Raw genomic sequence first — 14533 nt, 5'->3', positions numbered from 1 at the left:
AGGCTCATCCACCACAGCGCTTTGTGCCACCGCCTCGGGACGTGGATAGCACCGCAGCGGTGTTTGCCTCTACGGCGCGGCAGGGTGTCCCAGAAAGCTCACCACCTCTTCCGAGCCCTTGCAGGGATGCTGGCCCACAGGCACGCTCGTAGCCTGCTGAGGTTGTTCCACTACACATAAGCTCCTGCAAAGGTCACAGCAAGACGGTGGGAAGCAAGGACTACGACCCAATAACGCAGTGACCCCGCCATAAGCTGAATGATTTCAGTTTCAAGCCATATGAACTCCTGTTGCTGATCTAATGGACAGCCTCGGTGCAGGAGACAGCAGCATCGGTAGGACACGTTCAGAGCAATCCATCCAAAACACCCTTCGCCTAGCAAGGGGACCTCAAGGCTGTCTCCTGCATGACGGGGACTGCAGGCTCCAGCTCCCGCATCCCAAGCAAACGCCCCAATGGCTCAGCTAAAAGAGATGCACCAATGCTACACCTGATCATCCATTTCCCCATCACCTCCAACACAATTCGTTGCACAGTTGACTCAAATTTGCCAACAACAGGTCAAAGAATATTTCAAAGAGTAAACGTCTCCCTGCTTTGCTGACTCTAACGTTTTGTACCCGCCTTTTTGAATCTTTCTTTGTCAATTTGAGTCCAACTCTCCAGTTTAACTACAGCACCCAATTGCCCAAGCATCATCCGCTCCTCCAGTTCCACCTGCCATGCCCATCCAGGTAATTGCTTTCACATTCGTCAAGCCCTTAGCAAAGTTAGTCAGGGACCCATGCACTGTTTATATTCTTCTCACCTACTAAATGGTGCTGTGAGCAGCAAACAGAGATCACAAGCACAATCACAAATTACAGCCAACCCTGCTTGCTGCAAGCTGCTGAAATCCTGTTGGACTTTATAAAGCAAACAGGTTTTCTGTTTACATTTAAAATGTAAACTAACTACTCTCTACATTGCTCAATGGTCTCCTTATATCCTTCCTGTCTCCAGGAAGACAAGACCTGTCTTCCAATACCACACTTGCTTGGGATATGAGGTCCATATTTTGTGAAAGGATTGCTTTCAGGGAATCACCCAGAAAATTAAAGCTTAAGATCTGCAAAGCCTGTGAACACTTACAGATAGGTGCTGCCAGCGACTATTATGCCAGGGTAACCACCCACATCTCAGGAGAGGGCAGCTGGGGGAGAATATCCATTCCTCAGCCACCACAGTACAGCCCCCTAAACTTCGCCGATGGTTTAAACTGATAGCCAGGATGAGGATACGAAGCAGGCGAGATGTCACGCATCCCGTCAGGGAGGAAGGGTGGACGTTTCTGCAGCAGTAATGTTACAAGCCATCCCAGCACAATTCACCAAAGAAGGTCTGTCAGTACCCCAGGCCAACAAGGTTGCTCGCTCAAAAGCTGTTAATTCATTAAGTTAATTTGTAATGCCTCAAAGGAATAAAGTACCTTCAGTTTAACAATAACTTAAAAAAACCAACCCTAATTATAAATTTCAGTACTTCTACCACTTTCTCTGGAACCTCTTTAGAAGGATAATTAGAGACACATAACTCATGTAACAGACAATTTTAAAAGAAGCTTTTTTCACCAAAAGTGGGGAAAAAAGACACTTTGGGACTTCGCAAGTGTAGCTGTAATTTTATTATTATTTTACAGATATGAAGTTTTGTTGCTTCTGTAGGAGCGAGACACAGAGCTCAGTGAATGCTGTCTGCAAGCTGACTGCCAACTCATGTACAACATACAAAATGTACGATACATGGGTCTGTGCAACAAAAAAATGCCGCAGTGGCATGAGGAACACTAAGACACCACGCAAGTCACTGCAGGAGCCTCCCTCGACCAAAGGGGTGTTTGCTTGCACAGTTTATCCCGACCTTGATGTAAGCTAGCGAGAGGACAGCATCTTGGAGCATGTCTGAGCAGCTCTTTGGTCTTGGCTCTGGTTAACAAAGGTGGGAAAGCGCGTTTCACAATCAGTAGTCCCTCCCATGCCAAATATCCTGCCAACAGCTCTGTCTCTCACTTCTGAGAAACTTCACATCATCTCTTCTCACCCCTCGCAGTTTGCTGTCTCCGCACTCTAATCTCTCAGCTCCACCCAAGGACCCAGAAGAGCCAGGGCCCACTCCTAAATGCTGGTGTGATTGTACCTCTCGGAATAAGCATTTGCTCTGACAGCAAGTAACCACGCTCACTTTGTTCCCCAAGAAATCAAAAGGCACGGCTCGCGAAGGCTGTCCCATGGCACCCTTGAGGATGGTTGTTAAAAGGTGTCCAATGGAACAGGCACAGGTGAGACTTTTCCCCCCCATTATATAAGATAAGTAAAAAAAAAAAAAATCTGTTTTCCCACAGTACTGGCAGCCTGGGTACTCAGAAGCAGATGAGACCTTATGAACATACGTGAAATGCACATCTACCAGACATTACGGCACAATTCTTCAGCTGGCTCTTCCTGAAGGTCTTCCAGGAGGTCCCATCAATACTATCGACACTCAGCAGGTTCAGCTCCAGGCAGCAAACCCTCGCCTCTGTCACCAGCTAATACAGAAACAGAAGATTTTGCTCTAACGTAACAGCCAGCAGTCAACAGTTTACCAAGCGCAGCACAACCCACGTCCTTTCCTTCATGCCCTGGTGGCACAAGCAGACATTGAACAAGAGGAATCTGCACGGTCACACCGCCATCAGATTAGAGAATTTTTCAAGTTGAGGGATGGTGACCCCGTTCTATCAGCTGAATCCTACTAAGAGACCACCAAAAGTCACCAGGTGCTCTACAGGAACTGGTTAATGGTTTGGGTCCAACAAATCAACCCGTGCTGCAGTGGGCGTGTTGTCCGCTCTAGAGCTGAGGTTTGACAGGGATACCTGAACAGCCTCAGTGAGATGGCTAATGTCCCAGAAATCACTGGAAGTGCTCTGTTAAGGTAACATCTTTAGTCTTTCCCCCAGTCGGACAAAGGCTTATAAATCATAAAAATTATTAAAGTTGTATAATTGTAAAAAAATTTTAACAGACACTTAAGAAAAGCAAGGGGAGAGGATACAGGATTACCCAAAGAGAGACCAGTTAGATCTAAACTGGCGTCCAAGACCCATTTTTCCCACGTCCCCCAGTCTAACACACGCTTTGCTGCACCTGAGCCTTTCTAGGAGCTCTTGCGTGGAGACCATGGCCAGAAAGCATCCAAAGGGAGAGCTCAAAGGATCACCCAGAAGACAGCAGGAGGACCCTGCCGCAGGCATAGTAAGAAAATCGTTGGTCAGTTCAGTTGAACAGGCTGCTCACAACGGTGAGCAACACCCGGCGTCCCACCGCACAGCCCCAGCAATAACCCAGCACCACCAGTGGTCCTGCACCGGCCACAACACGAAGGGGTACGACTCCACGCACAGTCACTGCTCTCAGGTTGCATTTGTCTGTCACTGGCCAGGACCTGAAGAAGGTCAGGTTCAGCCATCAGCAATTACAAACAGCAAATGCAAATCTAGTCAATACAGAGAAACTGGTGAAGAAGAAAAAGAGCTAGTCACCGATGATCTACACTCATTTGCAAACACATCACAGTCCTGTCACCGATAGCTGTAGCAGTCAACGCAGGTAAGGCCAAAAGCATCTTGACTTTGTTCTCAGCAAAGGATGGCTCCTCATGCTGTTTCTAATATGAAATATTTCTGGAATGAACTAAGTGCAAAGTTGTTCATCCTCTACCTAAGACTGAGGTTTTGGCAGATGTGGATTCCAAAGCTTTTTATTTAACATATATACATGTATAAGTATCAATTAAGCTGGGTGATAAGGGCTATACCAATAAACCAAGCACCAGCAATACTCATTTGTGAAAATACTGCTGCTACATACTTCAAGAAGTCAAAACTTAATTTTTTCAGTAGCTTTCCTTCTACTTTATTTTCTATCCGATATTATTTATAGAGAAGATTAATTCATTGAAGTAATTAACAAGCCTGAACGCAACTGACGCAAAGGATACCTGATATCACACAGGGGAAAGGTTCTTCCCGTATTTCATAAACCAAGCCCTGATTTCTGTCTAGAAACTCCTGTTACGGTGTAGCAAGACAATGCACACAAGTCAGAATAAAAATGAGAGGAGGGCAATCTTCTAGCTAAAGAGTAATTTCCCCCATGGTGGTACTCTGGACATGAGCTTCAGCAGCCTACAATCCTTCCACCCCCCATTTCTCCCCCGGCCAGTCCTTTGAGCCCATACGTTGAGCCAATGCCAAACAATAATCCTTTTCAGCCAGCTCCCCCTTAATTATTTTTTGGCTGATGAGCCACTGCAGCTCATCAAATGACAACCCCAGGCACGAAACACTCGCCAGCCGCCTAAGGAGCCAGCCTCAGGAGCTGGCCCACCACATCACCTTTCTTCTCTCCTGGGCCACTTCTTAGCCAAATGACTGCTATTTGTTGGTGTTTTCAGTTTTGCATACGAGTAACCCCATAACCAAGAGTATGGCTGCTGGAGAAACTTCATTCACGCATGACTCCAGAGACCACAACCTAACTGAGGATCTCTGGTGGGGGCACTCGAACCGGTGGTCGTTTGTGCTGGTGTGGACAAGAAGTTCAATTCAGTGTATTAATACTCAAATATTTTCAAGCCCCCACCACCTCACTTCCTCACTTGGACCTTCACATTACCTCTGCATCCTTTCAGATTTTAAAAAGACAAACAAATGAAAAAAAATTTCACAAACAAGACTCACCTGTTAAAAACAAACATCTCTATCCTCCAAAAATCTGGAATTGAGAAAAAATTTTAAGTGTATTTCCTGGTGGAAGATTTAAGGTAGTAGCACCAGCACCAAGACACACAATAAATAAGTAATTCACTATACACACGTTATTTTCTAGAGAGTAAAAACTAAGCACTCCAGACTGATAATGGCATGAGGCAAGCAAAAAAAAAAAAAAAAAGGTACAACTGAACACTCATGCGTATTAGTTGTAGTCTTAAAAGGCGAGGTCTCGATCGAGTGAGCAATTCAGAATGGAAATAATCCAGCTTCCGCTGACTTTCAGAGGAGCGCAAACAGGCTGGTTATTTATATTCTGTCAGAACACCAGAAAGACCCTGCTAACAGCTTGGGGTTTCTTTATTTTATTAAAACTACATAGGGGTGTGGGAGAAAAATCTTAACCTGAACTACCTTGGGTTTTCAGGACAAACCTTTGCTGAGGGAAATGTTCCAACTACAGTTTTGGTTGTGCAGTAACAAAAGCAACTCTCACTGGGATGAAGGACGCACCAGGCACACGACATCTGCCAATAAATCTGGGAAGGCACCGTTCCCCTCTCCGGTCCCGCTCACACCATTGCAACCTTCAGCCTGCCACCCCATGCCACTAACGCGGCCGAGACTGAGCCACCTCTTTTTTGGGGGGCTGGGGGTCCGCGAAGAGGAGGAAGGCACCGAGTGAGAGAGTCTGATGGGATGACAGAGGCCCTGGTACACAGGTGCTTGTGCGGGAGAGGGACAAGCGGGCAGAAGCATGCAGTTGGAAAGGAAGGGACTGAAGGAGGTAGGAAGAGGGACCACCAACACTGGCAGCAAACTGTTGGGTCTACCAGTGGTGTTTTGTGCCATTTCACTGTTACTAACTTCGCTTTACAGAGCAACTTCACGGTTTGCACGAGGGCAAGGTCACTGGCTGGTGAGAACTCTCTCCCCGGTTCCTCTAGGTGAAGCTAAGAAAGCCCCAGACCACACAGACATCTTGTTTGTAGAGGAGGTTTGCACGATAAGGATAGACTAGACCTTCTTCATTGGACTCGTCATTGTCCTTCCATTTCCTGCACCTTCCCATCTGATTTGGTTTTGCCACCTTCCTGACAAGAGCTATTATAATCACATGCAAAGCAGACTTGCTTGGCTCTCCAGGGACACAGCCTGCACCCACAGCCACCACACAGCCGGTATCCTGCTCACTACTACACCCAACCAAACTAACAGTGTGGGCTCAACCTTGCATAAAGCAGGTATAAACTTTTTTTTCTAATGCCAACGCAAATGCATAATTCGTTTGGATGTTTTAAACATGAAAGAGGGGAAGAAGCTGGAGCAGATGATGACAATAAGCAAAAGTCAAAGACATTGGCTCAAAAAGAGCTGTATGGTGCCTCAAAAGCAAGCCCATGAAGTTTAATGTGAGGCATCAAGAAGATTTATGGGGGGGATAAAAGGAAGAAAGAATTTTGATAACACTGTTTGACCAGAGGGTGAGGAATAATGTGTGAATGTATGATTAATAGGCTGCTTTGTCTCCCAGTGAAGGTCTAGACCTATGTATGAAAAAAGATGCAACTGAGGATTTTTTCATTTGCTACTTCAACAAGACATGATCCTTGGAAAGTCTAGCTCCTCTCCTTCTAGTACTGACCCACCTAAAGTTTTAAAAGTTTGTTTTCTCTGAAAACAACACACAGTTAACCACAGTATAATATTCTTTCTTGTTCCTTTGAAGAGGCTTAGAGAGACAAATAGCTGTCATTCACTTGACTCAGAGGCAATGCATTAAATGCAAATATTTTATTTAAAAGACTACATAGCTTGAAACTTAAACCTCAGTGACGTCCAAATCCACAGTCAACATTTAGACTGTATTGTTTATAATAACTATGGCTGTGAGCCACACTTCAGCATAACCAGCACAGTTAAAGGTAATAGAAATGTTAAAAAGGCACAAGTTTCACATCAGACTCTTTAGGTTATTCATAGTCACTGCAAATAACTCAGCAGTTCTTTTCTATAGGACTCATACTTCAAGAGTCTTTAACAAGACTAATAGCTATAACACAGACTGTTTAGATTTGAGGATGGGCATTTTTTGCAATCGAGTAGCTTTGGAAATTGAGGAAAACCCCAAACACTGTCTCCGGATCCATAACCAGAATTCTTTTAGGGTCGCAGCCAGGATTTAAGAAAATTATTCATGGGTTATATACATGGGATTGCGTCAAGCATCCAGGAATTTCAAGAGACTGAGAAGTTCATAGTGAGCAGCGGTCTCCCATTAAACTATCTGACCCGCCCGGGCACACAAGCCATTCTGTTTCCCGACACGTACAGTTCATCCATTGCTCTATATAAATCATACATATTCATACATAAAAAATAATTCTCTTTGCTTAAAAGCTTACGTGACTGCACAGTCCAACACAGAGCACGATCCTGCGAGCTCCTGCTCCTTACAGATAATTCAGCTGCCTCTCCAGCACCCAGGGAAAAGGACTTGGTCAAGTTACTTGCATCACCAATACTCTAGCAAGCCAGGACATGAAGATCTAATCATTTATCTTGTTAGTATTTCTTTCGTAGAGAAAGAAAAAGGAACGTTCGAACGAGAGCTGCTGAACCTGGGTGTCCCCGGTGCCACGTTACCGGGAACCTGGGTGTCCCCGGTGCCACGTTACCGGGACGCCGAGGCGGGACGCCTCCCGCCCGCGGGACGAGGAGCCGGCGGCACCGCAGTGAACTTTCACTCCGGGAAGGAGGCCGAGCACCCGCTCCGCAAACCGCGGGGCTCGGCCCCGCCGGCCGACCCAGGAGAAAGCCGGCGGGCACACGCTCCTCCCGGGGGGCTAGGGCTGCCGTAAAGCACCGTACGAACATCACAGATGCGATTCGACCCTATTCCCCCCTTCTCCCCCCCCCCCCCCCCCCGCCTTTAATAAATGAGCAGTAGCACAGGGAGATAAAACAGAGTCACCGGGCTCTCGCCTGCGGTGCAGCCCAGAAAAGCGAGGCAGGGCTCAGCCGCGCACCCGGAGGGTCCCCCCCCCGGCCCGGGCAGCCCCACCGGGCGAGCCGGGGCTGAGGAGGAGCCGCCCCGGCGCAGCCCCTGCCGCCCCGTCCCTACCTTCCCGCTGGACGAGCTGCGCCGAGGCGGCGAGCAGCGCGGCCAGGAGCGCGGCCAGCGCCCGGCCCGCCGCCATCTCCCCGCATGGGCCCGGCGCCGAGGCGGGCGCGGGTCCCCTCCGGCGCCGCCGCCGCTTCCTGCTCCACCTCACACCTGGCGGGGTGGGCCGGGCCGGGGCAGGTGAAGTCCCTCCTCTTCCTCCCGGGCGGCGGGGAAGGGAGAGGAAGGGATGGGAAGGGCAGGGCAGGGCAGGGCAGGGCAGGGCAGGGCAGGGCAGGGCAGGGCAGGGCAGGGCAGGGCTCGGGGCGGCCCCGGGCGCTGCCACCGCCCCGGCGCGGCGGGGTGGAGCCGGCTTGGCGGGGGCACCGGCGGTGCGGGTCGTAGTTGATGGGAGAGATGCTGCTGCTGCAGCTGCAGAGCGTTACTGCTGCTGTTACCCCTTACTCTAACGCTTCCCCTGCCCATTTCCGACATTATTACCTCCTACCAAAAGAGGTTTGAATTTTCGGTCAGCCCCCCTCGCACTCCTGCTGAGTGCCCCGTCTCGTACCGATGCCAGGCAAAGCGCACCTTGCCTGCCGGAGCACCTCTGAAGAGGTGTGCTGTCTCATCTAGCGATGGGGAGATCTTATTGCAGCCTTGCAATGCTTAAAGGGGGCTTACAAGAAAGATGGGGACTGACTTTTTAGGAGGGCCTGTTGCGATAGCACAAGGGGTAATGGTTTTAAACTAAGAGAGGGTAGATTCAGACTAGATTTAAGGAAGAAATTTTTTACGATGAGGGTGGTGAAACACTGGCCCAGGTTGCCCAGAGAGGTGGTAGATGTCCCATCCCTGGAAGCATTCAAGGTCAGGTTGGACAGGGCTCTGAGCAACCTGATCTAGTTGAAGATGTCCCTGCTCATTGCAGGGGGGGTTGGACTAGATGACCTTTAAAGGTCCCTGCCAACCCAAACCAGTCTATGATTGTATGTTTCTATGTTTCTGTGTTTGGAAGTGCCACATTTGACACGGAATTAGGTTCTTCCCAGTGGACAGCAGTTTATATCCTGCTTGTTAAATGTGTGGGGACTTTGCAATGAAAAACTCTGAGCAGAAGTAGTCAGGAGTAGATGTTTGCCCAGTGAGTAAATACCTTACTAACGTCAGAGAGTTCATCTGCTAGTAGTTCCATGCCATTGCCTTGGAGCATTTGTTTCTTTGGCAATGTCATTGCAAAGAAACAGTACATTTATACTAGCCCACAGCAGCACCTGGCTATTACAGAAATGTGCACAGGAATATTCATGTTCAAAGAAGGAGAAAAGTCAAAATGATGTCAGACGTTCAAGACCTTTTACAGATTTAAGACCTAGCTTTAGAGAAGACTGAAGACCCTTTGCCCTTGCTGATTTCAGCTGGCAGCGAGGATACTCAGCTCTCCTGGGAGATCTTTACATGTCTTTTATAAATAAATCTATTTTTCAGTGGCCTTCTGCATAGTACAGCTTTTTACTCATCTTAATGAAGAATATGCAATTAAAAGAAAATGTGCATGGCAAAAAAAAAAATCAGTCCTTAGAAATGGATGCTGTTAATAAGAAAGTAACTAACTGGTTATATGACTGCAGAGAAATGAACAGATAGGAGCTTTACAGCCATATGAGGAGGAACAGAATGATTTCTTAGGGGCTCAATCAGTTCTGATGCTGCTTCATCAACATAAGGAAATAAGGAAGGGGTAGGGTTTTTGTTTTCTCCTACTGGAGAAATAGGAAGGCTTTTGGCCAACTCACAGGTTTCAATTTATGTTAGCTATGTCTTACCAAGTTTCACATCTTCATAAAGTTCAGTACTTTCCCACTGAAGGTAATTCTTATGTCAGCTTTATATTACCTTACAGTACCTTTTTTTCTTTTTTTCCCGATCAAAACATGGAAAAAGTGTGGTAGACTTCCTAAAATAGATGTGGGCTTATGTTCATTGTAGTTCTTAACAGAATACTGTCATTTGTAATTCTGAGGTAGGAACACAGAACCAGTCTGGCTGCTCTTGTGTTCTCCACAGTTGCCCCTCTGGTCGCCAGCATTTCCAAATGAGCTCTATAATGCTAGCTAGCCAGTCTAACACCACCTCTGTGAGACACATAAGTTCAGTTCCCTCTGATTTAGAGATGATGGACCGAGGGACAGACAGTCCTTATGACTTGCCCTGTGTGACAGGAGAGTGACTACTTCTCCATGGGGCTGAGAGGGCTGTGTAGTGAGGGACCGGCTAGTTATGAGAGTCACTTCCTGGTGGATTTGGACATCTACTGTTGCATAAACAGCGTAGATAGCTGGATTAAGATGCTTAAAATATTTGGCATGGGAAAGCACGCAGAAACAACTGCTTCAAGTCAAAAAATATTGACTGTCTGTACACATAACTCTACAGGAAAAAACCTATCAACACAAAGTGAAGGCATTTTCCATTGACTTCATTAAGGCTTGCACAGCTAATGCGTTTCCTTACAGTGGTAGCAATCCTGGTTGCTGTAGTATCAGCTACAGTGAAGGAGTCAACCTCCATCAACACCTTTTGTCTAGACATGCCAGGATGCTATAACGGAGTCCTGGGATGTTGCCAGGGTTAAAGTTAAAGAGTTGTTCCACATGTCTACCCCAAAACACCCTGACCCTCGGAGTACAGTGCAAATGGAGGTGTACCACTCTCAGTGATGATGCTCCAGCATCCAAGAGGTAAGAAAGCATGCTTTGAAGGTGAATGCTGTTAAATAGGTACCCTGCTAAAATCAGACTTTTCTCCTCTCTCTGCAAAGAGTGAGGACCAGAGGTAAAGAATTGTCAGTCTAGTGCCAGGAGTCAATATGCTAAGCATAGAAGTAACTTAATCTGCTTTGCTATGACTTTAATTGCTTCAACTTTGTTTTTAAAATGAAGAAAGAAGGAAAACAGGAAGAGGAGTAAGAGACCCTCCTCCTTTCACACATCTTTTTACCAAAATTTCCTTTGAAATAGCTATCGACTTTCACTTCAGTGTATTTTCTTGAGAAGGTGAATACTCTTGTGATACTGTCAATTTGTCCATGTGTCTATTTTGGCTGATGCAGCTGATGAACAATTCCCTCAGTCTGTCTTTTTACTGAAGGCAAAGATTTTTTTTTTTTAGTTGTCCCATCTTCTTTCTTTTTTTTTTTTTTGTGCTTTAGACATTTCTGGTTTTCCTCTCTTTTTGGTTATGCTTATATATTGACAGTGATGGGAAAGATCCTGATTTGGTCCTAATATGGGTTAAATGTGAAAGGGTCTGTAAGCAGACCTACCATCCTGCAGGCAGCTCTCACCTCCGTCTCAGGCTGGCGGCGAGCAAGAGCAGCACGTGTCATTTTACATTCCTCCTCCCTGCTCTACAGTCATTTCCTCAGAAAAGAACAAGAGTCAACTGGGTCAGATTCGGGGGCTGGTCTTACTGGATCAGCTTAATGTGGTATGCAAGTCTGTGGCTTGAAGCTCCCAGGGATTGAGAAATAATTGCATCTGCAGTCAGAGTGTGCCCACATGCAATGAAAGCTCCATCAGAACCGGCTAATTTGGCTTTCACCTCTCATTAGCTTAATGCACAGTGCCCTGGTCCAGCTCAAAACGGTGTAGAAAATCAGAGGGCTTAATCCTCGTTAACATTATTTGTCATTTTTATACCATTCTTCTGCAAGACTTGAAGTGTTTTGGAGCAGCCATTTCACACGGGCCATGTATCGTTGTTCAGTGGTGAGCTTTACTGACCGGCTGACCACAGTAATGTCCATACACTTCTGAGGAAGAGCTAGGATTAATCAACTTGGACATGTGAATTTAGCAAGGGAAGCCAGGGAAGAGATAAAAATGGGATTAAAAAAAAAAAATCCCAAAACATCCATGTGCCGGTTAGTCAAAATTATTCCTCTCCTTTGTCTATGGGAATCATAACCTTTGCCTGGAAATGCCCTATTAATTACACAGAGCAAGTTACAAGAAAACACAGAAAAGCTATAAATGGGAGCATGTGAATTCTAAACCATACTATTTTTGAGGAACAAATCTCCCACTTCAGCTTCCTTATCCCCACAGTGTGTGTAACATTGCTAAATGAACACATCAAAGATTGAGCCACTGTTGTTCCTACCAATAGCTGTCAATGAAAGATTCCGCTCCCTACTTTTTATCGGCTAAAATGAAATCATTAAAGTAATAACCATACAGGCACATGGGCACAGACCCCCCCAGTCAGCCTGGGGAAAAATCTGCTGAGAAAATATTCTGATATTTTCTGATATGAAACTTCACACCAGGAGAGACACACGTAAATGTGCTCTTGTCCTAATGAGAGAAAGTTCACTTGAGTAATTTTTAGGCTGGTCACTTCCACCATGCTCTGACTCTCAACAGCAAAACAAGCTCAGTGAATCCCGAAACCTCTTATGAGGAGCGGCTGAGGGAGCTGGGACTGTTTAGCCTGGAGAAAAGGAGGCTGAGGGGAGACCTCATCGCTCTCTACAACTACCTGAAAGGAGGTTGTAGAGAGGTGGGGGTCGGTCTCTTCTCCCAGGTAACAAGTGATAGGACAAGAGGAAATGGCCTCAAGTTGCGCCAGGGGAGGTTTAGACTGGATATTAGGAAATTTTTCTTCACCGAGAGGGTTATCAAGCATTGGAACAGGCTGCCCAGGGAAGTGGTTGAGTCGCCATCCCTGGAGGTATTTAAAGGACGTTTGGATGAGGTACTTAGAGACATGGTGTAGTGATGGTTTTTGGCAGTGTTAGGTTTATGGTTGGACTCGATGATCTTAAAGGTCTTTTCCAACCTATATGATTCTGTGATTCTGTGATTCTGTGAAACGATGGGGTGTGTATTTAGTGCAGATGTCCATGAGGCAGGTGGTAGAAGAGCCGATGCAGCTTCAAAGAGAGTAATCAAGATGCAGTTCATCGTGCTTGAAACACAGCTGCTGTATGAGATAGCATTTGCTTTCACTGTGTAAACCAAAGCAGCTTTCAGCCAGCTGCGTGGCACTCATCCAGCCGCCCGAAGAGCACCGGACGAGTACCCTGTGCTGGTGAGAGGGCACTCACCGGGTATTCTAGCTGAATTTCCAAGTATTTCATCTCCTCTGTTATTAAAAAAAGACCACATCGAGCAGCTGCTTTATGACCATATACTGTGGTGATGCCTAAAGACGCCTAAAGGTGCCTAAAGGTGATGCCTAACATGGACAGCTTCACCCTAGGCACCATGCCAACACTGGGAGCGAGCCTTGCTCCACAGAGCTTGCAAATACATAAGCCAAAGGTGGCAGAAGCCTGTAATGGAGAAGAGGATGTGTTAGAGGGAGCAGAACCTGGGGCTGTTGGTGTCTGTATGCACCGGACAGGGGTGAGTGCAGCTCCGCTTTACTGGGATCTGATGTACCGGGGTAATTGCTATGCGCTGGCTCTCCAGTTCTGCTGCAGCTGAGAATAGCAATGATGCACAGCATCTGCTTCCCCGTGCTGGAAACTCAGCTCAGTATGGTAGCAGAATGGTACAAAGTACAGTATCTCTTGCAAGAGCACAGGAAATACTGCATTTTTCAACCCTAGCAAATTCCAGGCATATTTTTTTCACTATCTGAAGCTTGCTACTGGAATATACTGAATTTGCTACCTCCTGACTGAGGTAGGCATGGAAATAGCTAATAGCACATTTATTTTTCACGCTGGTTTTACTTACCGTGTTTTATGAAAGTGATATATTTCCCTTGTACAGTAGTTGCATCATCCTAGCAGGCTAAGACAGAGCAGGTTAATATTAAGGAAAGACCCAAGAACTTTCTATGTTCCCTTGTCTCTGTTCAAGAGAACCAAAGTCACTGTTACCTCTACTTCAATCCTAGCAGAAGTATCCAGCTATAGTAATATGGCGTATCCGTCATGGTACACGGGATGCGACACCTCTCTGCTGTTTGTGGCAGCTGCCTGGAGAAGATGGAGTTGGAGTCTCATGACCGCCTCAACAAATATGTAAGGAGATGGGATTTTTATTGCCTGCCAGGTGTACAGCCCCATGCGGTCTTCCGCATATTTGTGAAAATGCAGGCCATATGAGCACATTTCTATTCCTTTGATAACTTCTTAACGTAATTCTTCTACTAAAGCAATTCTTCTACTAAAGTGATTCCACAGGGTAGGTCTGCCCCAGTGCCCCTGACCAGGTCTGGTGACTCACTTCTCATGGGAAGCAAGTGACTCGGGAGGAGCAAGGGAAGGGAGCAAACATAAACGCCAAGGTACATTAAAGTCAGGGCCCTTCTGTTAAATGTAGGTATGTGCTTAGATAATTTTGTAATCAGCATGATCAATGTCTTACTGACACTGGCTCTAGTCCACTCAACCTTCTGGACACAGGATTAAGTCCATCTCTGCACGATAGAATAGAATTTCCCACAATAAAAGACAATTATTTGCAGGTGCTTAAATTCCATTGCTTTCAAGTTAGGCAGTTGCTTAAGGCTGTTCTTGAAATAAAGTTGAAATGTATCTGTGCTACAGCTGTATTTGCGAGCTACTCTGTTATAATGTTTAATAAGGATACATATGATGCTAAATAAGAAATACAGCTCT

The 14533-nt window shown here is 46.4% G+C and overlaps 1 protein-coding gene across 2 annotated transcripts in view; it reads right to left on the bottom strand.

Annotated features, from left to right (window-relative positions):
• Nucleotides 1–8318, bottom strand: part of CDCP1 (CUB domain containing protein 1) — a 29093-nt gene extending 20775 nt beyond the window's left edge. The window contains exons 1-2 of one of the 2 annotated variants that reach the window (XM_075493339.1): nucleotides 7918–8224; nucleotides 1901–1965 (exon numbers count right to left, since the gene is read on the bottom strand). In XM_075493339.1, coding sequence (XP_075349454.1) covers nucleotides 1901–1965; nucleotides 7918–8003 — 151 coding nt within the window. In that variant the 5' untranslated portion in view covers nucleotides 8004–8224. Of the gene's footprint in view, nucleotides 1–1900; nucleotides 1966–7917 lie in introns of both variants that reach the window. The other variant, XM_075493338.1, reaches the window with a different exon arrangement.
• Nucleotides 8319–14533: the final 6215 nt, after the last annotated feature.

The sequence above is a fragment of the Mycteria americana genome, chromosome 2 (assembly GCF_035582795.1).
Source record: "Mycteria americana isolate JAX WOST 10 ecotype Jacksonville Zoo and Gardens chromosome 2, USCA_MyAme_1.0, whole genome shotgun sequence".
In the NCBI taxonomy this organism is placed as follows: Eukaryota; Metazoa; Chordata; class Aves; order Ciconiiformes; family Ciconiidae; genus Mycteria; species Mycteria americana.
This window is presented reverse-complemented; position numbering and strand designations above follow the sequence as displayed.